Here is a 23,442-nt window from a genome sequence, read left to right on the forward strand (position 1 = left end):
TTTCACCTAGCTTAGCCTTACTAACAGAGAGAATGATACAGTGAACTTCGTGGACTAGATGCTCAGTTTCAACAACTAGTTACAGTGGCCAGTCTTGTTTCTTCTGTGCAGCCATTCCCCTCCCTGGATTATTTGGAAGCACATCAGACATATACAATTTATAAACAGCCATTTGTAAACTATTAGAATGCTTTTTAAAACTTTAATTTCATCTTCACACCTTTATAAAAAAAAAATTCCCTTATCAAACTTTCAGTTAGTGTTTGCACTTCCCATGGTCTTAAATGGCTTTTACAATATGTTTAAATCGGGATCCAAAAAGGTCCTGATACTACAGACCATCTCAAATCTTTTAGTCTCTGATTTTTCTTTCTCCTCCTCCATCTTTCAAGTTGAAACAGTGGCATTTTGTCCTGGAAAGCAGTGGCACTTGAAGTGTGGTCTGTGACCTGTAACTGAGTTGAGTCAAAATAAATTCGGAAGTGGAGAGTAAGCACTTAAAGACAGCTCGACATCCACCTTTCTGTCATATCTAATAATGTTTGGGCTTTTATTGTCTTATTCCACTTTTCTCATAATTTGTCTTTATTTTATAAAAAATACTGGTCTGGGCTTCCCTGGTGGCGCAGTGGTTGAGAGTCCGCCTGCCGATGCAGGGGACACGGGTTCATGCCCCAGTCCGGGAAGATCCCACGTGCCGCGGGGCGGCTGGGCCCGTGAACCATGGCCGCTGAGCCTGCGCGTCCGGAGCTTGTGCTCCGCAACGGGAGAGGCCACAGCAGTGAGGGGCCCGTGTACAGCAAAAAAAAAAAAAAAAAAAATACTGGTCTGACGGATTGGAAATTATTCTATGTACCAGGTCTTCCCCACGTTGTTCGAGAAGCACTGCTGCAAAGTTTTGCAGTCTGGATCTTGGCAGTTGGGTCCCTGTCACGATACCGTGTTCCTTTGTCCCCGGTACTTCCTGGAAATTGGTAAAGAGGAAGAGGATTGTTAAGACCAGAGTGTGCATGGCTTCTAACTTGTGATGTTTGGGGTTTTGTTTTTGTTTTTTTTGTGGGGTGCGGGGGGTGGTAGGTGAAATAAGCCCAAACCTGCTGTAAGACTTACCGTGGTGCTCATATTTGAGAAATTAAGTAACACTTCTTATTGTCTCAATTTCAGCTTCAGAACTAGATAATGATGTTCCAAAACCAACTTGTCCCTCCGCTGATAGCAGTGATACCCAGAAAGCCCCTGTCACAGCTCTTCCCTCTGAGTCAAAGGAACAAACAGCAACCCTTGGGGAGAGGACCTTCAACTGCTGCTATCCAGGTAAGAGTAAACTCGAGGCGCTGAACCCTTCTCTGTACGGGGCTCGGTCACAGGAGCTCAGCATCCGTTCGCTCACTGACTCAGCACGTGACTTGCCAGAATTTCAGATTCCTGGTAGCTTTCCTCTTTGAGGTTATTTATATTAAGGGAACCTGGTTTTCTTTTCTAGGTTGCCACTTCAAAACTGTTCATGGCATGAAAGATTTGGACCGCCATCTAAGAATCCACACTGGTAGGTATCCATTCATTTGTTCAAAACTTGAGTGTTGAAAAAACCCAAGGATGTGGATATGAACGAAGTGCTGGGCATATAGTGGCAAGCAGGACAGAAACAGTCTCTCTGCCTCATGAAACTTAGTCTAGTGGGAGGGTCTGGGACCTAAAAAGTCACGAAGGCAATAATGGTAACTAACAGGCAAGGGGAAAAGTACCAGGACTGTAGTAGGGGATTTGATCCAGGCTGGTCATGACAGGCTTTTCGGAGGAAGAGACTCTCAAGTTAAACTATGAGAGATGGCTAAGGGACTTGCCGGGCGGTCCAGTGGTTAAGACTCTGTGCTTCCACTGCAGGGGGCGCAGGTTCGATCCCTGGTCCAGGAATTAGATCCTGCGTGCTGCATGGTGAAAAGAAAAAAGAGAAAAACAGAAAGATGGCTGAGTAACCAGATGAGGAGAAGGAAGGGTTCCAGGCAGAGGGAACCGCGGTGCAAAGGCTTGGAGGGAGCAGAAGCAGGATGGGTGTGAGGTGAAGTTGGGGAGGCGGGTAGAGGCAGGGGAGGGGGACACAGAGGCCCTGTGGTCATAGGAACCTTAGATAAGAGCAGTGAAGTTGCTTCTCGAAGGTGCCTTCAGAGCAACCAGCTGCTAAGAATACAGAGAAACCATACGTGCTGGAGCAAAGGAATGCGTGATCACGAACCAGGTTCTGCACACTGCGTACGGCCTGTTATCGTGTCCATTTGTCTAACTGTTATCTGTGGCTGCTTTGTTACCAATAATGTAACAGTAAGCCCATTACACATTAACAATTTTATGAAAAATAACTTTTCTGGCCCTACAGTGGGGTTATTGAGTAGTTGCTGGGGATTGCACGTTGCACTAAAGCCTAAGATGTATTATACTCTCTGGTTCTTTCCATAAACTTTGCCAACCTCTGGTCTCTAGTGTAGACTCTACAGTAGCCTGTATGAGTTGGGATACTGATGTCTTTGCTCTCAGAGAAACCAAACTAAGTGACTGAAACACAATCAGATTTATTTCTCAAGTACAATTTAAGAAGTAAATAGTCCACAGCTGGTGGAATAGCTGGCAGCCTAAACATACAGCTTCGTCTCCTGGTCCAAGGCAGCTGCTCTAGAACTCAGTCTCTCAACCAGTGGAAAAAAGAAGCAGGAGGAAGGGCTCACAGCGTGCCTCCCCTCAGGTCATGCCCCAGAAGCAGCATCCCCTGTGACTTAGCGGTATAATGAGCAGACTCAGTCGTGGCCACATCAGGCACGAAGGGGGCTGGAAAATGGCTTCAAGAAGGGCAGCCATACGCCCAGCTAAAACCCTGAAGCTCCATCATTAAGAAGACAGCTTTCTGGACAACCAGTCTGTACTGGAAATGGGCGTCGTGCTATGGAAACTAGAGAACAAAGGGTCAACTTTGCCTGGGAAGGGTGGATCGTGAAAGACCTCCTAGTGAAGCCTTGAAAGGCAAGGCTGCCAGGATGATGCCGGTGAGAGCACGCAGACTGTGGGAGCCATTTGAACAAAGATGACCCCCCCTTCCTCCCCAGCAGGGTGGCCTGGCTAGGCAACTTCAAAGTGGGTGACTCTGCCCTGAGGATAACTGAGCAATCCTCCATTGGGGCGGTGCTACTGCCATCTAGTGGGTGGGGGCCAGAGGTGCTGCCGAAATCCTGCAACGCACAGGACAGGCCCTACAAAGAACTGTCAGGCCCCAATGTCAACAGTACCAGGTGGACCTAGAGAGCTAGGCAGGGGCTGGATTGATGTTTTATCGAGGTGATACAGAGCATGATGGGGATACAGAAAGCATAAGGCAAGGCCCTGTCCTTGGTGGGGTTCACTGAGTCAGGGATGCATATGTAGGGCAGACCCATGCTTCTCTGGTAGGTATACACTTGAGCTGCTTCTCTGGATCCAAGGCAGTTGCTCTACTTCTCTGAATCTCTTACCCAGTGGAAGATAGGAGTGGGGCCTGGGGGGCTCACAGCATCTTTCCCTCTGGGCATGACCCAGAAGTAGTATCCCTTGTGACTCATGGAATAGTGAGTAAGCAACTAAAGGTTGCATAAAAGCAAAGTATTTCAGTCCTGTGACAGTCCAGGCATGGTGGCCGGGCCCCATGGTTTCAGGGACTCGGTCTCTTCTTTTGTTGCTTTGATATCCCAGTGATGTAGCTCTCATTGGTGTGGTCTGAGATGGCTTACTGCACCTTAAAGGCACATCCTAGAAGTTACACACATCATCTGAATTGACGCCCATTTGGCCAGAACTTAGTCACATGGCCACTCTTAGCTGTGGAAATGAGGGCCGGGAGCTTGAAATCTTCAATCTGTGTGGCAAGTGCCCAGCTACAAAGAGAAGGTTCTGTTACCAAGAAAAAGAACTTACATAGACCCAATGACATCTCCGACCCAGCTGTTAGCGGGAGGCAAGGATGGCAGTGTATGTGTGGTTCATCACTTAAGGACCTTGGCCAAATGGGTAGAACATTGATTTCCCAGCCACTGTTTGAGACCTTTTACACTTCAAAACTGAAGATCCCCAAAGAGTTTTTTTTTAATCGACAGTTACTCCATTAAAAGTTAGAACGAAAACTTTAAAACATTATTCATTTAAAAATAACAGTAGACGACTTCCCTGATGGTCCAGGGGTTAAGACTCCACGCTTCCAGTGCAGGGAGTGCGGGTTCAATCCCTGGTCAGGGAACTAAGATCCCACATGCTGTACCACGTGGCCAAAAAAAAAGTAAATTTTTTTAAAAAAACAGCTCATTATATATAAACACTTCTATGAAAAGTAACTATTTTCCAAAACTGTGATAAGTAACATTGTATACACATTTGCACACCTGTCTTAATAGCTGGATTCTCATCCCTCTATTTGAGTATACAGTCTATTGCCATGTGTTCCTTTGGAGGATATGAAGAAAATCTGGCCTCTCATATAATGTAATTGGAAATGGAGGAGGTTTGTTTTGTTCTGTTTTGTTTTGCGGTACACGGGCCTCTCACTGTTGTGGCCTCTCCCGTTGCGGAGCACAGGCTCCGGACGCGCAGGCTCAGCGGCCATGGCTCACAGGCCCAGCCACTCCGCGGCATGTGGGATCTTCCCGGACCGGGGCATGAACCCGTGTCCCCTGCATCAAACCCATGTCCCCTGCATCGGCAGGCGGACTCTCAACCACTGCGCCACCAGGGAAGCCCTGGAGGAGTATTTTGATAACCTTTTCAGATAATACTACACCAAAATACAACAAATGACAGTTCGTTAAAGACTAGTTGCTGTATAGAATTTGCAGTCATATCCATAAATTTTTCAAACTGTTAAGTTAAAATCCATTCATTAGTTTGTTTTCCACTTTGAATGGCTCCTACCCAGGCTTGATTTGACAGTCATACACTAGACGTCTGGGAAAATGTAGGTTTTACTAACTTTTATAATTCCAAATGTTGACCCATTTCATTGTAACATAGGAGAAAATCACATTTAATATTACCAATCTCATCAGAAGTATCTAAGAACTAGGATGCTGCGGGCCCAGGGTAATGGGGATATATGTTCTGAAATCTGAACTTTTCTTTTAGAATCCAAAAGTTAACCTCACAGTATCATCAGTAACGTTCCTTGACACGACAGTCTCAGTTAGTTCATATTTTAGAAAACATCGGCCAAATACCAAATCTGAAAATAATCATGGTTTTTCAGTTCTTTCAAGTCAAAATGGTGCAGCATAAGAAAAGCACCCAGTTTTCAGTGCAGTCGTCCCACAAGCACTTGTTCTGAAGCCAACTAGCATAGTTTGGTTTACAGCAGACTTTTTTAAAAATATAATTGACATTTTTAATAGGGAAATTTACCATTCAGATTTCAAATATACTAAATAAGTTAAATATTAAAGTATATGACTTACTGGCAAATATAGGAGGACAAATTTATGGGGGGAGATAGACAGGCAAAAACAATTAACAAAGACCACAAAGAGGGCAGATTAAATATGACTAAAGTTAAAGCTTACAATAAGATACGATTAAGGAGTTAAGACAAGTGTCCTACAAGAAATGTGCAATGTGGGGCAGAGTTCATCTTCAGAACACACAGGATGCCTACAAATCAAAGATCAGTCCAACGGAAAAGGACTTGAACAAGCAGTCACTTAAGACGTAGAAGTGCCAATATTCACATGAAAAGCCCACAAGGAGTAAAGTCCAAAAGAAACGAGTGCTGTATTTCCTCAGTCGGCTAGCTGGAAAGTTCTAAATTAAGACCGTGAGAGGGAAGAGATATGGGAACATATGTATATGTATTTAAACATAATAAAAGCACATTAAACTATATTTAAGTACAGTTGCTGTCAAACTGTTCATCGTGTGGTATTTTAATACACTAAACCCTCGCTTTTCTGAAGTGTGGTACAGACCAGAAAGGTCACCACCACCTGGGAGCTCGTTAGAAACACAGAATCTTAGTCCCCACCCAGGCCCACTGAATCTGAAACTGCATTTTACTTTGTTTCTATGAGCTCAGCTTGAGAAATGGGGAGATGTTGGTCAAAGGGTACAAACTTGTAGTTATTAGAGGAATGAGTCCTAGGGATCAAATGTACAGCATAGTGACTGTAGTTAACAATTCTGTATTATATACTTGCAAGTTGCTCGAATAGATCTGAAATGTTCTTACCACAAAATGGTAACTGAGGTGATGGAGGTGTTAAGTAACCTTATTGTGGTAATCATTTCTCATGATATACATGTATGAAACCATCACATCATATACCTTAAACCTACACAATTTCATATATCAATTATATCTCAAAGCTGTGGAAAAATCTGCATTTTAATGAGACCTCCTCACCCCCCAGATGATTCGTTGGCACAGGAGCACTGAAGCTCTGCAGTTAATTTTCAGATCCAGTGGCTGGTCTACTATCTTAATTGTGAAGTAGTGATGAGCATAAAGGATACTGAGAACTACAGCAAGTAGAATGTGGTCTGAACATGGCTCGTGTCTATTAATGGAGGTCTCGGGTACCATTGTTATGGTTTATTGACTACATCCATAATTGGAGGAAATGCTAAATTCCAGTTAGAGGTAATGGAGATAAAAATTTAATCCTTTCTCATGCAAGGTCTTGGATCCCCTAAATTGTATCCATGAGGCCCAAAATAAGAACCCCTGCTCTGGTTGAGAATCCGCCTGCCAATGGAGGGAACACAGGTTCGATCCCTGCTCCAGGAAGATCCCACATGCCGTGGAGCAACTAAGCCCATACGCCACAACTACTGAGCCTGTGCTCTAGAGCCTGTGAGCCACAACTCCTGAGCCCACATGCTGCAACTACTGAAGCCCGCACACCTAGAGCCCATGCTCCACAACGAGAGAAGCCACCGCAATGAGAAGCCCGCACACTGCAATGAAGAGTAGACCCCGCTCGCCGCAACTAGAGAAAGCCCGAATTTTAACCAAAAAAATCATTTTTTTTTAAAATGAATTTACATGGGCACGAACCCATGTCCCCTGCATCGGCAGGCAGACTCTCAACCACTGCGCCACCAGGGAAGCCCTGTATCCCTTTTTTTTTTATGATTGGCTGTCTTCGGTGGTTTGGAAGCAGTACTTTACATTTTATTACTTAAAGCCCACATCTTATCCACTTACCTTTTTGTTGTTCTGACGTACACGGTTCAAGTGTGATAGCCTGCGTCATCTGTCAACTGGCTTTATTTTTTCTTCCCATGGAATGCTAGTTCAAGTACAGGATATAATTTCCGTGGAACTTTGCAGATACTGTTCCCATCTTGCTACCATCCGGTGTTGTCTGAGGAGTTGTGTGCTCATCTGGGCTTTTTTTTTTTTTCCTGAAAGCTTTAAGATCTCGTCATTCCTAGGCTTCTGACACTGTACCACCATGGCTCTAGGTAAACCATCTTAAGACACATGTCTGGGGAATTCCCTGGAGGTACAGTGGTTAGGATGTGACACTTTCACTGCTGAGGGCCCGGGTTAGATCCCTGGTTGGGGAGCTAAGATCCCGCAAGCTGGGTGGTGCGGCCAAAAAACTGTTTTTAATTAAAAAAAAAAAATCCATGTCTGTTTTTAGTGTTGAAATAATTATTTTCTCTAACTTCAGGTTCTTGAGTTAGGCATGTCTTTCTGTTCTGGCTTTCCCCAAGCATTTGGTTATTGGGTAGACTTTTATTTGGGTATGATCAGTCTGGAGTGGTTATGTGGTGGCAGTGTTCTGGGCTTGGGGTTCTCTGCTCTCCAGGGTACCTCTAGGTACTTGGGGCCTTTAACATTGTTTCTCCAGCCTAAGCACGCTCACTTCCTAACAGCCTGGGAGGTAGAGACCATTGCTGCTTGTGGTTTAGTACAAGTAAGGGAAGGGTCAACCTGACCATTCTCCGTGTGTTTTATCAACTAGTGAGCCAGAAAGCTGTTCTAATACCCTTCCACCTGCCCCCTCTGATCTTGACTACTTCTATGACCACTCTCGTTTTCCCAAACAAGGTTTGGCCTATGATTTTCTCTCAGTCTGATGTTATCTCTGTTCCAATGTGCTAATCTAGACCTCAGCGTCTTCCTATCTCTGGGCATTTGGTGAGAAGGAAGAAGCAGACCCCTATGCTCAGGCTACCACCTTGGTCACATCTCTTTGCAGTCATCTTGGTAGAGAAAACCCTTAAAACCCTGACTCTTCTTATGTGTTTGAAGGAGACAAACCCCACAAGTGTGAGTTCTGTGACAAGTGCTTCAGCCGGAAGGACAACCTGACTATGCACATGCGGTGCCACACCAGCGTGAAGCCCCACAAGTGTCACCTGTGTGACTACGCTGCCGTGGACAGCAGCAGCCTCAAGAAGCACCTGCGGATACATTCCGATGAGCGGCCGTACAAGTGCCAGCTCTGCCCCTACGCCAGCCGCAACTCCAGCCAGCTCACCGTACACCTCCGGTCCCACACAGGTACGTCCCACACCTCGAAACCTCGCTGCCTCCCTTGTTCTCTAATTCCTTAGCGTTCATTTAGTTAAAGCACAAGCAACTTAAATGACTTCAGGGTGTAAGTAAAGAAGTTTGGAACTTCTCTGTTGATGGTGAAGTTTGTGGTTTCTTCTACCGGGACCACAGCTTTCAGTAAAACATGAAAGTCTGACAGCTGGGTTCTCTAACTTGACTACATAGAATACCACTGGGGATGATAATCCAATTCAGCAGTCAGGAAGCAAAGGATGTATCTCAATAAAAGTCTGATGTATAAACTAGGTGTTTCTGTCATTTAACTTAAACTCTGATTGCGTGGCTTAATTCAGAAACGTGCAGCAAAATCACCTGAATGTAACTGCAAGTCACAGACTTCTAGATCTAGAAGTTAGACTTTGCAGAAAAGCTTTTCCTTCCCTTCTTTGTGAGACCCTGTTGAAATAACAAGATAGAACCAACCAACCCCACATGGCCCAGAAAAATGGGCATTGGGAGGCTCATAAGGAGAGTCGTAAAATGAGAATTTCCAGTGAATTCATGGAAAATGGCAAGCAGACAGGCATATACTGACATCTAAAATTGAGTAAAGAACACTGTGTCCCAGCAGACAAATGGGAGGTAGCTATAGTGTTGGGAGCCAGTCTTTCCAGCCGATTTCTGTCTGCGTTGAGCGTTCTGGACTTGGAACTGGTGTGTAGGCTGCAAAGGTCAGAGTTCAGAGGAGAAGCTGAAGCCTATTAGCAAAATGGTCTAAACTATCCAGTAACAGGTAAAACCCATGACACCTATGTCTAATCCTTAAACCAGTCTACTCTTCCTAACTGTAAAATGTCAACTGTGGATTATCTCATCATCTGCAGAAAATGAGTGGTATGAAATGTGCCAAATCTAACAAATAACAAATTCTGGAGATAACAGAGCACTTGGGTAACTTACAAGAATTTTTCGGTTTTCTTTGGTATCTACCCACCGGCAGAAATGTTGCATCCAAGAAGAGTTTTATGGGCAAAGGTAGTCAGAAAAAAGAGGTATGAATTGAAACTAGGGTTGCTGGCTGTAAAGTTAAACTTCCCAGAGACCAGGAAAAAGGTTGGAGAACTAATGATAAGAAGGTAGAAGTCTGGTTTCTGACTAGGTCTAGGAAGAAAAGAGAAGTGAAAAAACTAAATGAGAAAACTTTTTCAATTCTCGGGGGTCATGAGAGATGAAAGGGCTTACAAGATGCCACACAGGACAAAGGGAATGGCTGGAGAGACCCATACCTAGAAAGACTTTTCAGTGATACTGGCTTCTCGGAGATAGTGGAACAGTGCCCACAAAATTAAGAAATGATTTGGTATGTAGACTTCTATACCCAGCCAGACTATCTCAAGTGTGAACGTAGACTAGACAACAATGCACAAGGACTTGAGACTTCACTCACAGCCACCAGGTTAGTGGAAGTTACTGGAAGATAAACTCTAGCAAAACAAGGGAGGAAACAAAATTTGGCATGAGATATTTGGTATGTGAAGATCTGAATGAAGCTGACTGGGGTTGTAATAAAGGGAAATATCAGGATGATACTTATATGGAAAGTTAAGAGGAAATTCAGCAAATCAGAAACTCAAAATCCATAAGAGATTCCATGTAAAATGTTACATAATTAAGAGACTGGATGGCTTTTGAGATGATGGTGAGATTCTTTTTTCCCTCAATGCACAAGCCAAGAAGCAGGATAAAATGTGACCCCCAAGTGAACATGTAAGAAAAGAGAATCAAGGGAAGGGCAAGACAGGGGTATGGGATTAAGAGATACAGACTACTATGTATAAAATAAGCAACAAGGATGTACTGTCCAGCATGAGGAAATATAGCCATTATTTTGTAATAACTTTAAATGGAGTATAATCTATAAAAATATTGAATCACTATGCTGTATACTTGAACCTAAGGTAATATTGTAAATCAAAATACTTCAATGTAAAAAGAGAATCGAGGTGAACTTGATACTAGCCACACGATCAACTGGCCCAGGTGGAAGTGGACGTAATCCCAGTGCAGAATTTGGCTCAGATGAACGTCACATACCCAGTCATAATATACATTACTTGTGGTTTGTGTCTAAAGTTTAAAGCAACTAGTTAAAGCATGAGAATTAAGTCGGAATGCAAACCGAACTTAAATGTAAAAATAAAGCTGTTTCTCAAGCAGGGAGAAGGTAGTGTGACAAAGAGAAAGGAATCCTTAAACCTCTCAAGCTGATGGACTAAAAGTTGAAGCTATTACTCATTTTAGAAAGTAAGGCTAGAAGAGTCAAACTCACAACCAACAATGCAGGAGAAGTTTGGGGAAAGGATGGTTATGTAGGATGAGTAAGAATCTCATCTTTTCATACAGTCAACTGAAATGATATTTAAAGTAACAACCTCCAAAAGAACTAAACCCTTAGCAGTGCCTCCAGGGAGTACCGAGGAGGCTATGGCATTTCATGATTTGTCTTCTCCTGCTGCCATATTCATGAGTTAATTTTATAAATAAAATTCATTCTGCCATCGTCAAACTACGAAACTTTAATAATACAAGCCAGTTAACTGGTGTAAAAATACAGGTTAAACACTGAAGTGAGCACATTTGTAAGTCTTAACTTGATTTGGAACAGTTGTGTGTAACGTAAACCACACCCCTTCCTTCCATGTCCAAATTTGGGATGTCAAGTTAAGTGAGTTTAGATCTGAAACGGAAGTGTCATGAAGAGTGTGGACTTGGATGCCATGATGCCTGGATTCAAATCCCTGCTGTTTGGCCATGGTCGAATAACTTGACCTCTCTGAGCCTCCGTTACCCCATCTATTAAAATGGGGGTAGTAGTACCCACACGTAGGATTGTCGTGAGGATTAAGCGAGTTAATATACGTGGTAAGTGGTGGTGTTACGAGGTGACAAGTCATTGGAGTTCAAAGACCCAGCTACCTCCCTGCGGCCAGGTGTTCTGAGGTGTGTTTGGGGGGAGTTCTGTGTTGCCTGCCTGCTCTAATGGAAACACACCTTCCGTTGCTAGGGGACACCCCCTTCCAGTGCTGGCTCTGTAGCGCCAAGTTCAAAATCAGCTCGGACTTGAAAAGGCACATGATCGTGCACTCGGGGGAGAAGCCTTTCAAGTGCGAGTTCTGTGACGTCCGCTGCACCATGAAGGCGAACCTCAAGTCGCACATCCGCATCAAGCACACCTTCAAGTGCCTGCACTGCGCCTTCCAGGGCCGGGACCGGGCCGACCTCCTGGAGCACAGCCGGCTCCACCAGGCCGACCACCCCGAGAAGTGCCCCGAGTGCAGCTACTCCTGTTCCAGCGCCGCCGCCCTGCGCGTGCACAGCCGGGTTCACTGCAAGGACCGCCCCTTCAAGTGCGACTTCTGCAGCTTCGACACCAAGCGGCCCAGCAGCCTGGCCAAGCACATCGACAAGGTGCACAGGGACGAGGCCAAAACAGAGAACCGGGCCCCGCCGGGCAGGGAGGGGCCCCGAGAGAGCGGTGGGCAGCACGTGGCCCAGATAGTGACCCAGCGGGCCTTCCGCTGCGAGACCTGCGGCGCCTCATTTGTCAGGGGCGACTCTCTGCGGTGCCACAAGAAGCAGCACAGTGACCACAGTGAGAACAAGAGCTCGGGCTTGGTCACCTTCCCGCCCGAGAGCAGTGCCTCGGGGCAGCTGGGCACCCTGGTCTCCGTGGGGCAGCTCGAGACGTCCCTGGAGCCCAGCCAGTGCCTCTAGTTCCGCCGGAGAGGGTGGGCAGCCGTCCGGAATGCCAGACACGCGCCCCTGCCCGGCCCTCTGCACTCAGGCCTTCGAGCCAGACTTGAGTCACCAGCTGAGGGGACACCTGCTCCAGCGAGGCCATGGCCCCAGTCACCGCGGCCTGAGGGCAGGCAGGCGCCAAGGCAACGCGGTGGAGACCCTCCCCCATCCGTGTCCCTGTCTTCCCTCCAAGAATCGTCTAAGCAGGTTGTCTCGGTTCCAAGGTGGGGGGCGACCATCGAGCACTGCTCCCTCCAATAGGGATGGTTGCTTCGCGATGGATTCCAGTTCTAAAACCAGTCCATCTCCGATGGCATTATGAAACTAATTAGACCGCATGGAAAAACTAATACTACGCTCATCTGTAGAGCGGGAAAGGTGAAGGTGATGGCGGGGTACCTGGAGGGTCTGGGGCGGCCGGAAAAGTTCTATTTCTTAACCTGGGTGGTGGTTTATGAGTATTCGCCTTCTGCGTTTTTTGTGTGGTTCCTTTTATCTGTTGTCTTATAATAAAAAGGCAAGCTCATCTGTAGAATGGTGTAAGAGGGGCACTCCATTTTTATGGTCTTCCACAGACAGGTTATGGTGTGGGGTTCTGCGGTGCTGCCCCGGCCCCATAGTAATTTCTCTGTAAATGCACGTAGGAGATCTGTGTCTTAGTGCTGTAGTGAAGCGAAATGCAGTTTGATCTGTAGGTGGCGCCAAAGATCAAGCTGACGCTAGCTCAGCCTGTAATTGTGTGTGTTGTGAAATTCAACCTTGGCCTACTTGGGTTCATAAAAAGAGATGAGGGGCCCAGTGGGTCCTGGGCTTGGTTCTGGGACATACGATGCGTGGGAAAGCCTGAGACTAGTGTCTTCATCATGGTAAGCCCTTGGTGTTTGCTGAACCAACAAACGAGAAACCCCAAACCTCTTGTAAATGGACATTTCACTTGACGGAAACTTAGGAGGCCATGGAATGCCAGTGGATATATAATTTATCCAAAGTTGCTTTGTTCTTTTCTTCAAATACAGTCTTTGTTTAATACAAATTCTTGTGTGCTCTCATCAAGCTAAACATCTGTGCTTTTAAAACATTGAATAGATCCATTGTTTTTGATACACTAGAAACAAGGATGTGAAAACATTTTTTTATAGATTGTATGCAGGGGACTATGTCACTTATGAAATAGAGGTACAGAACTTATTTTAGAAATTTTGTTTGAACAAATCTGATTCCGTTTAAGTCTGACTTCGGGCGAGTTAGAACGCACTGTTGGATCTTTTTGTGAGAAGAAAAGATGGAAATGATAGCAGAGAGAATTAATCATTTCTTTGCTCTAGAGCTATTTTTGGTTGTTCAGAAGTGTTTTGTTACTGAATGCTGGTGCATTGTACAGATTCTTTAGTCACCTTTGTGCCGTTTGTCAGAGAGTCTTATCTGTGTTTCTGTTCCAGTATCAGAAGGGCTGTTGACCTTTCAAGTGGGAACCGATAGATCGAAATCGTATAGACGTTGCTTGTACTTCTGGTGTTATAGCTCTTCAGATAAACAGGAAAAATATCAGCCTCTTTAGAAGACATTTTTTCACCGCTGTATGGGCATCAAGGGTCTTGGATCCACGCTGGTATCACCTGGCAAATTTGCTTGCCCAGTAGAGCGGAGGTCAGCAAAAAGTTTGGGATCAGATAATATTTAATATAAATAGTAAATATGTGAGGCATTATGGAGCCATTAGGTCTCCTTTGTGACTAAACTCTCTGCACAAAAGCAGCCAGACGATAAGAAAAAGAACATGTCTGTGTTCCAACAAAACTTTATAAAATGAGGATGAGACTTAAAATATACAGCTAATCACCAAATAAAGCTGGGAAGCAGCCGTAGTAGGTAAGAGGCCGCTGACATGGTTTCTGCACCCAGCTCTGTTTCGCAAGGTCCATATGGATCTGAAAGGGGAAATTGATTAATGAATATGTTTGCAGTTTGACATCACCTGGACCAGGGGTTGGCGAACTTTTTCAGTAAAAGGCCAGATAGTAAATTTGGGGGGCTTTGCTGGCCTTAGTCTCTGTTGAAACTCCTCAGCTCTGTTCACCTCTGTGGCACAATCACTCAACTCTGCCGTTGTCACCGAAGCAGCCGTAGATAACAGGTAAGTGAATGGGTATGGCTGTGTGCCAATAAAACTTTATTTACGAAAAGCAGGCCATGATTTGGAGGGCCATCTTTGGCTGACCCCCGAGCTGGGCTATTGAGTGCAAGCAACGGGGTAATTGATGATGGGTGAAAACACAGGAGAAATACTGAGAATGCCAAGTTTCCTGGGATCCCTTTAAGCAAGCTACAGCTTCATGCGAGAGATCGGCAAGTTCCCGCTTAGGCACTGGGAAGAGCTGCGTCTTTTTGATCGTTAGTCAGTGTAGCTATCTCCAGTGAAGAGTACAGAAATCAAGATGTTACCCTCATGCTCTCCTCTGACTAAGGTTTCTTGCTGCCTTCTAAACATTGTAGAACATGAATTTTTTTGTTTGTCCCTGGGTTTAATTTCTTAAAAAGTATGCGCCTCAATTCCTCTTGCTGTGTTGTTGTGAGTCCTTACTCTGAGCCAGACACTGTGCTGAGAACGTGACCCGTGTTAACTCATCTCCTTCTCCCGGGTACCATCCAGAGCTGGAACTAGGGTGAGACAAGGGAGGCGTGTGCCTGGGGCACTCAGAACTCAGTAATCACTCGTTTTAAAGCAATATTTTTTTAATTGGCAAACTGTGGCCCACAGGTCAGCTGCTTTGTTTTTGTAAATGAAGTTTTATTAGAAGTTGGCCTGGGAATGAAGGCAGGACCATGCAGGGGCAGACTTGGACCTGTCTTTAAGAGTGTGGTGTTTTTGTTCGTTGTGGATTCTTCTGCGTTCCGTTTGGTTTTTAGGAAAATTGCGTTAAAATAGTCACCTTGATCAGTGAGATGTTGGGTGCCACTTTCTATCTGCACCAGAGGGGATCGCCTCAACCACCTCACCCTGGTCTCTGCCTCTTGTTCAGATACGAAGGTGAAGAAACTTCTGTTATTTTGTTAGAGTAATAAGTTGATCTGAGTAAGATGATGACACAACCATCCAAAAGGAGCCTTCTTTTGTTAAAAGGTAACAGGGTTGAGGAGGAAGGAGGTAAGAACAACCCTGCCTCTGGCAGTACTGTCTGGCTGACGTCCGGCTAGAGATTTTACCTCAGATTCTCAGTTTGCTCGTCTGTAAAATGGGCCATTTCAGGCATTTGGCTTAATGATAAAGTCGACTGGTTTAAAAGACCAAAACAGAAATTGGCTCACGTGTGTGTCTTTTTCTCGTTTATTTTGTTTGGGGCCAGGGGATGGGGACAACCAAGGACTAGTACTGTGACCTTATGACACTGGGCATCGTGGTTTCTATCTTACTTCTCAGCCCCGCCCCGCATCTTCAACACATGGTCCAAGGTGGTGGCAACTTAAGCTCCAGCCAGGATAGGAGGGGGAGGCCATCCTCCGTCTTCTTGGCACTGCTAGAAGGTTGCACATAAACTTATGCTCACCTCTCCTGGCTACATGGCTGGTCATACGCCGTGGCTGTGGCAAAGGGTGCTGGGAAATCGTGGCTCTGGAGTAGCCTTGCCGAGTTAAAACCCCACAAGGAGATGCTGAGTCATGAGTATTCTCTGCCCCTGAGCAATAATGCAGGCTCTTGAAGGCTGGAGATGACTTTGCTATGAAACACCTGGCACGGGTCCTGAACACCCAGGGTATTCTGTACATGAACGTTTCTGTTTTATCAGGGCTTGTTGGGGCACCCTCTGTCTGTTCTTTGTGCATACTGGCCCATGGCATTCTTCCAAGGCTTTCTGTCCCTCTAGTCTGGTGGGTCTCCACTGTGGCTCTGGGCTGCAGTACCTGGAAAGCTCTGAGGTATTTGGAATCCGTCTCTGTGGGGAAGGGCCTGGGCATCAGTGCTTTCTAAAATTCTGCAGGTGATTCTAATGTGCAGCCAGGTGGGAAGAGCTGCTCCAGTGAAGGAGCAGGGCTGTCTTCATGGGTGCTTGCCGTCTGTGCAGTCACGAAGGGCCTCACACTCGGGTGCGTGCTCTGCTTTTGCTGTCTTGGAATTCTTAATTTTTGAACAAGGGGTCCTGCATTTGCATTTTGCATCAAGCCCTGCAAATTACGCAGCCAGTCCTGTGAGGAAAGAAAAACATGCCTAAGAAGGGAGGCTGTGTGCATCACTGGTACAGAAAAGGTCTCAACTTTTGAAAACAAGACTCCTGGCTGGGGCTGGCCAGCCAGGGCTCTGGGTGGGAGGAAGAAGCGCCGTGAACCATGAAGTTCAAGCATTTCCCTGCCGGATTCCATTCAAACCTTACGATGAATGACATTTGTATTTGCTGTTACAAGAGAAAGCTAATCTTCAGAAAAGTTAACCTGCTCGGTGCAGCTAACACAGGAAAGTCAGACCCACGTGTGCTGGACTCCCGTGCCTGTGTGTTATTTGCAGCCTGACTCTCCACTTAGACTAGGGTGTCTTCCACTGGCAGAAGTAGGGGAATCCGGGACGGAGCGATTTGAGTTCTAAGTGTCGAGGCAGGAAAATGACAAGATCTTTTGCACGAATGGTGAGGTCGATGTTGGATTGGAAAAAATTTTGAATATGGGTGTTGTTGGATGATCGGAAAGTGTCCCTAGGCTGTCTGCCCACATGCTGGGGGCAAGTATTGCTGGAATGACCCATGTTACATTCCCCCAACAGGCAGGTTACAAAATGGTTGAGCAAATTTTGCTTCGATACTGATCGTTGGTGATAACCGCACTTGAACTCCCAAGAGTATGAGTGGCCAGCTGAGCCTGTGCTCAGGGGCCGCGTGGATAGGATCTCGTTCATGCCCCACCTTGAGACGTTTCTGTTTTAATAGAGAAGGAAATGAAGGTAAAGAACCCAAGTCCAGCAGTTGGTCAGGATTAGAACCAGTGTCTGCGTCCTCCAAGCGGAGCTCCTTCTAATACCCAGCACCACCTGCTTGGGAGACCTGCCTTAAGGCCAGTTTTCTTCATTGCTTTTTGAGTCATGGACCCCTTTGTCAGTCCAGTGGAATCTCTGAATCCCTTCTCTGAGTGATGTTTAAAAGAATAAAACAAAATGTATAGGTTTGCCAAGGAAAACAGTTATATTGAAATAGTTATCAAAATATTTCTTGGATTATGGACATTTTTATTAGCATTATATTAAATGCAGGCTGTAGCAGCAGACCTAGTTAGTAACCATAGTTGACCCTTGAACAATGCAGGGCTTAATCTTAGTCTAATTTATAGTCGGCCTTTGGCCTTCCATGTCCGCAGTTCCTCCATGTTTGTGGATTCAACCAGCCACGACATGTAGTACTGTAGTATTTACTTTTGGAAAAAAAAAAAATACCTGCGTGTAAGTGGACCAGTGCAGTTCAAACCTGTGTTGTTCAAGGGTCAGCCATACTCTTAATTTTGAAGGAGAGATGCGCATAAATGTTATTTCAAGATAGCTACAGCAACCAGAATGTTATATGAAAATAACTGATTTCTTTTGCTGACTGAATCACTGGTCCTGTTAATGCTTCTGTGGTTTGGTACCTGCATCCCAAACTGACAAATGCTCAATTTCAGTTAGAGGCGAGTGAAATAAGATTCATCTTCTTTCCCATCCAAATCCCTGGACCCTCTAAATTCTATCCATGGTCCCTTTGCTGCTAGGTTAAGACCTCTGATGCTAATGGAATTTCTGGGGTCTGGTTTTCTTGGTAAAATTTGAACTTGCAGTTCTTTCCATCATAACTAGATCTAGTAGCACCAGGACTTAAATATTTATCCCTGCCTCCCCTCACCCACCCCCCAAAAGACCTTGCATTAGGAGGGATTCACCGGACAAGGCTCTTTGTAATGCCTGCGTACAGCCCTTTTCTGATAAACTGTCCTTAAGATGGCTCAATTCTCACCTGTTAGTTTGAGGGACTTTGGCCTATAGAAAATAGTGTATGTTTGTCAAACAATTCTGAAATTCTCGAGGCATTACACATACTCACGTGCTCTCACACTGCACCACCTATTTCTGGAAAGGTCACAACGGACTGGCTTCAGCCTAAAGCTAAGGGTAAGGTTTTTACCCAAGGCTGAGAGAGTAACACATGAATAACAGCAGATAATTCTAGTATTCAGTGCAGGGTTATCTGCACTTGTTCATTTTAGGCATCCTGGGAGGGAAATGGTTATTTCAATTGTATTGGTGGTTACTTGTGGACTTGAAACAATCTACCTTCATTACTTTTAGTTTTGAGAAATGATCCCTTTATATTTAAGAGAAATTCATGTCCTGTGTGTAATTCTTTCAAAACACATAGACATCTCTAGATTTTGAGAAAAAACTGGACATATTTGCCTCTTATTTAATTGTCCATTTCTCCCTCATTGCAACAAATCTCTAACATCGATATCTGAGGGAATCAATGGTACAGACATCGTTTAGAAATTGTCTTTAAAAGAAAAATCTTCGTTCCAGATACTCATTTCTCTCCTGACCCTAGCCCGGTCTCCAGCCCAAAGGCCAGCAAACTTTTCTGTAAAGCTGGTAGGAAATATTTTAGGCTTTGCAGGTCGTACGGTCACTTGCAACTGCTCAGCTCTGGCCTCACGGCACAAAAGCAGCTGGAAATGGTACGTAAAGGAATGTGCGTGTGTTCCCGCAAATCTTTACGGACACCGAAATTGGAATCTCATGTAATTTCACATCACAAAATATTTTTAATTTTCTCAACCGTTTAAAAAATCCAAAAATCCTTAGCTCATGGATTATACAAAAACAGGTGATAGGTTAAATGAGAAACACAGGGCAAAGTATACAAGGAATCTCTGTTACTTTTATAACTACATGTGGATCTGCAATTATCTCAGTAAAAATTTCACTTAGAAAAATAAACTAACAGGTAGTTGGCTAGATTTAGCCCCCAGGCTGTAGTTTACTACCCCTGCCAGTCAGAACAGCTTATTAAAATATGATACATAATTTTAAACTGCTCTCCTATTTCTTGATTGTTTTTGACGTGAATGGAATGTTTGAATAGGATTTTTTTCTGACGTGTGCTGTCTCCAAATATTGGTTTTATATTACAGTTCAAATACAAAAGCCTTAGCCGTGTAGCTGTTGTAATTAAAGATTCTAGTGTGGCTTAAGTATCTAAGTGATACTAAGCAAATTTACATTTGTCAAATGTTCACTGAACTAAAAAGCTCAGCACATCCTCTCTCTGAAATATGAAAGTCATTTATAAGAAGTCCTCAGTCCTAAAATGTTTTCTTTTAAAATAATAACCTTGACATTTTTTTTTAAAAATCAAGCAATACCAGGGGATGTGCAGTGAAAAGTCTCTCTCCTTTCACAGCCCCTCATTTTCCCTTTCAACAGGCAGTCACCATTAGCGGTCGGCGTCTCTATCTATAAACGTTTTGGTTTAAAATTGGTCATCATGGCTGTCTTTGGGGGTTGGCTCCCCAAAATCATAATGATAGTAGCTGCCAGTGCCAAAGGGTGCGTGAACCTCACAAACGTCTTGACTCCACACAGCAACTCGCCAGCGTAGGTGACGCTGGCCCCATTTTACAGATTGAGCTCTTGAAGGGCAGAGTCGTCGGACACAAGTGGGTCATGGTGTTTGCATGGTTTTGTGGTTTGATGAAACAAAACCCTCCTGATGCTGAGTGGCTGTTGGTATGGAGGTTGGATGAGGCATTGGAAAGATAAGCTACCTTCCGGTATTGAAAGCGTTCAGTTCTTAAGAACTGTCACTATTGTAAAGTGACTTTGTCTTATTACAAAAGCAACATGTGGTCACTGGAGGAAATGTAGAAAAGCAAAATAAAAATTAACCTGTAGGGGCTTTCCTGGTGGCGCAGTGGTTAAGAATCCACCTGCCAATGCAGGGAACACGGGTTCAAGCCTTGGTCCGGAAAGATCCCACATGCCATGGAGCAACTAAGCTTGTGCTCCACAACTACTGAGCCTGTGCTCTAGAGCCCGCGAGCCACAACTACTGAGCCCACGTGCCACAACTACTGAAGCCCATGCACCTAGAGCCCACGCTCCACAACAAGAGAAGCCACTGCAGTGAGAAGCCGGCGCACTGAAAATGAAGAGTAGCCCCTGCTCTCTGCAGCTAGAGGAAGCCTGCACACAGCAACGAAGACCCAACACAGCCAAAAATAAATAAATAAATAATTTATTTAAAAAAAAAAAATTAACCTGTACTTTAGCCATCACAGCATCTTGCCATTGGGGACACCTCCAACCCAAGGCAGGTAAGGAAGTTTTCCATCGTCAGTGCTATGATGAAAAGCTTTGTGGAGAACTGTTGAATGCATCCTTTTATTTCCTGAAGATGAGCTCTGAATGTAGCATGGTAGTTAAGAGCCCAGAGGCTGCATTCGGAGTACCTGGCTGGAATTCTGGCTCTGTCATTTCGTTAGTTGCATGACCTTGGTCATATTAAGACCCTCTGTGCCTCATTTTTTTAAATCTATAAAATAATCGGAGTACCTACCTCATAGAGTTGTCATGAAGGTTAAATAAGTTAATCTATGTAAAGAGCTAGAACAGTGCCTGGCACGTGCTAAGCACCAGATTGGACTAGCTAATCATAATTTATATTTTTTAATGAGTAGTTAATACTGCCAACAATTCTCAGTTACCCAGGAGTTTCCTTAATCCTCAAATTGGTCTGTGTGACTTTGGAATTAATTACATATTTTATGAATTGGATTTACTTTCTTACTAGTAATTTCTGATGCACCTACTTGAATCAGGACAAACCTACACAGACCTTGCCGTTTATCCTCTTCTCTTTGGTCAAGTAAAAAATGCCTGTACTTTGAAAATAAATGGACATATTAAGTGAACACAATGGAATAGAAATTGCCTATTCGTTGTAAACAAAATTTAATTCTCCAGCCGGATAGTGGGAAAGAGTATTCTTATGCCTTGCTAGAGGGAGATTTTGAGGGGGACCAATTTGGTGATATCTACCAAAATATTAAAATGTGAGTTCCTTTTGACCCAGCAATTATTCTTATAGGAATTTCTCCTGTGGAATTAATTCAAGTATGCAATTGAGTATGTTCAAGGATGTTCAGAGCAGCGTTGTCCACAAGAACAGTTAGCAGGATACAACCAGATGTCCATGAGAACAGGGCTGGTCAAATAATGATACAGCCATGCAGTCCTGACCACGCATCACTAAAAAAAAAAAAAAAAAAAATGTGGTTGACCCATGTGTGTTGAGATACAAGTGGTTGAAGGTCAGTTATTAAGTAAAATTAAGTTGCAGAGTACTCTGTACAGTTTAATCTCCATTGGTGTTTTTTCAAAAAAGTTATATACATGAATATTGTCTTAAAGGATATGAAATAACTTTAATGGTGGCCGTCTCTGGTAAGTGAAGCAGGCGTGGGAAAGAGTGGAGAGCTTTTATTGCTTTACTAAAATCTATTCTGTTAGGCTTTTTACAACAAGCAAGTATTACAAATAAAAATAACTTTTAAATTTATCTTAGAGGTTCTCATCCACTTTGCCAGTTTATTCACTTTGATGCCCAGTTCTAAATATAGATGATACATTAAATGTGTAAAGTCCTTTGGAATTTAAACATTCTATGAACATCTCATCTCTTGTGTTTTGCTTCTTCTACACTCTTCCTCCGCGCCTATAGCCTCCTACCCACCTTTGGACACTTTTTAACCTCATTTTCTGGAAAATACTGAAAAGAGTTCTTTAAATGCAGTTTATGAATTGCACAGAACATCTTTCAAAATGTGAGCATGGGGTGGGAGGGAGGGAGACGCAACAGGGAAGACATATGGGAACATATGTTTATGTATGACTGATTCACTTTGTTATAAAGCAGAAACTAACACACCATTGTAAAGCAATTATACCCCAATAAAGATGTTAAAAAAAAAAAAAATGTGAGCATGGAAGAATTGATCACCTTCATGGGTTTCTTTGTTATTTTCTGGCATTCTAACTTCAGGATAAAATAGGAATTTACCCAATTAGAGCAGTAGTCATTTCAGCAGCTGACCTTGTTTCTGCCAAAAAAAATTCAGTCACAGAGTAGATCTATTCTCTGATTTCACCTGTAACTCACCTTGCACTCCTGTGCTTTCCTTTAAAAAATATTCTCAGAGAATGTGACCACACCTCTGGAGAACAGGGAATATTGTGCTGGGGGCAATACAATGCACTACTGATATTTCACTCCAAAAGAATATATTGATCTTAATGTTAATTTAAAACTATTGCAATACAGTCAATCATTTTTATCATATTAAATTCATGCTTAGGGCTTCCCTGGTGGCGCAGTGGTTGAGGGTCTGCCTGCTGATGCAGGGGACACGGGTTCGTGCCCCGGTCCGGGAGGATCCCACATGCCGCAGAGCCTGCGTGTCCGGAGCCTCTGCTCCGCAGTGGGAGAGGCCACAATGGTGAGGCCTGCGTACCAAAAAAAAAAAAAAAAAAAAAAAATCATGCTTATAGAAAATTTGGAAAATACAAAATAATACAGAAAACTACCTGTAATCTAGTCCCAAATCCATAGGCAATAGTTGCTAACATTGTACTCTATTTTCTTAGTCTTTTGTTCTGCTTAGTATGTTTTTACATCATTGTGTAATACATGCTAATGTCTGCACAATTCGAAATTTTTATTTTCCCCTCTTTGTAACCTAATATGGTATTTCTCCATGTTGTCAAAACTACGTATAAATGTTACTTACCATTACTCCCTTGGTGGACATTTGGGTTTCTTTTCATTTTTTTTATTCTTAAAAACAATGCTGCTTTTATCATAATGCATAAAGCTCTTTCCATATATAGCATTATTCAGCTAGATTCCCAGAAATTGAATTACTAGGTCAAAAGTCATGAACAGTTTAAAGGCTCTTGCTAAATGTTACCAAATTGCTTTCCACAAAGGTTGTACCAGTTTACCCTCATCAGCAATGCTGAAAGGCCAAGTTGACTTTCTCCTTCTCCAAAACTGTGTGTTATTTTGTTAAGTACAATGCTAATTTAGATAAGCTGATTATCATTATCGCATTAGTGGAGGACTTTTTAAAACTCC

The 23,442-nt window shown here is 43.9% G+C and overlaps 1 protein-coding gene across 3 annotated transcripts in view; it reads left to right on the top strand.

The window, feature by feature from the left end:
- ZFP64 (ZFP64 zinc finger protein) overlaps positions 1-12,839 on the top strand; it is a 75,843-nt gene extending 63,004 nt beyond the window's left edge. For all 3 annotated transcript variants that reach the window (XM_004282909.3, XM_049700015.1, XM_033411216.2), the window contains 4 exons: positions 1,165-1,314; positions 1,484-1,546; positions 8,261-8,512; positions 11,571-12,839. In XM_004282909.3, coding sequence (XP_004282957.1) covers positions 1,165-1,314; positions 1,484-1,546; positions 8,261-8,512; positions 11,571-12,280 — 1,175 coding nt within the window. In that variant the 3' untranslated portion in view covers positions 12,281-12,839. The remainder of the gene's footprint in view (positions 1-1,164; positions 1,315-1,483; positions 1,547-8,260; positions 8,513-11,570) is intronic.
- Positions 12,840-23,442: the final 10,603 nt, after the last annotated feature.

The sequence above is a fragment of the Orcinus orca genome, chromosome 16 (assembly GCF_937001465.1).
Source record: "Orcinus orca chromosome 16, mOrcOrc1.1, whole genome shotgun sequence".
NCBI lineage: Eukaryota > Metazoa > Chordata > Mammalia > Artiodactyla > Delphinidae > Orcinus > Orcinus orca.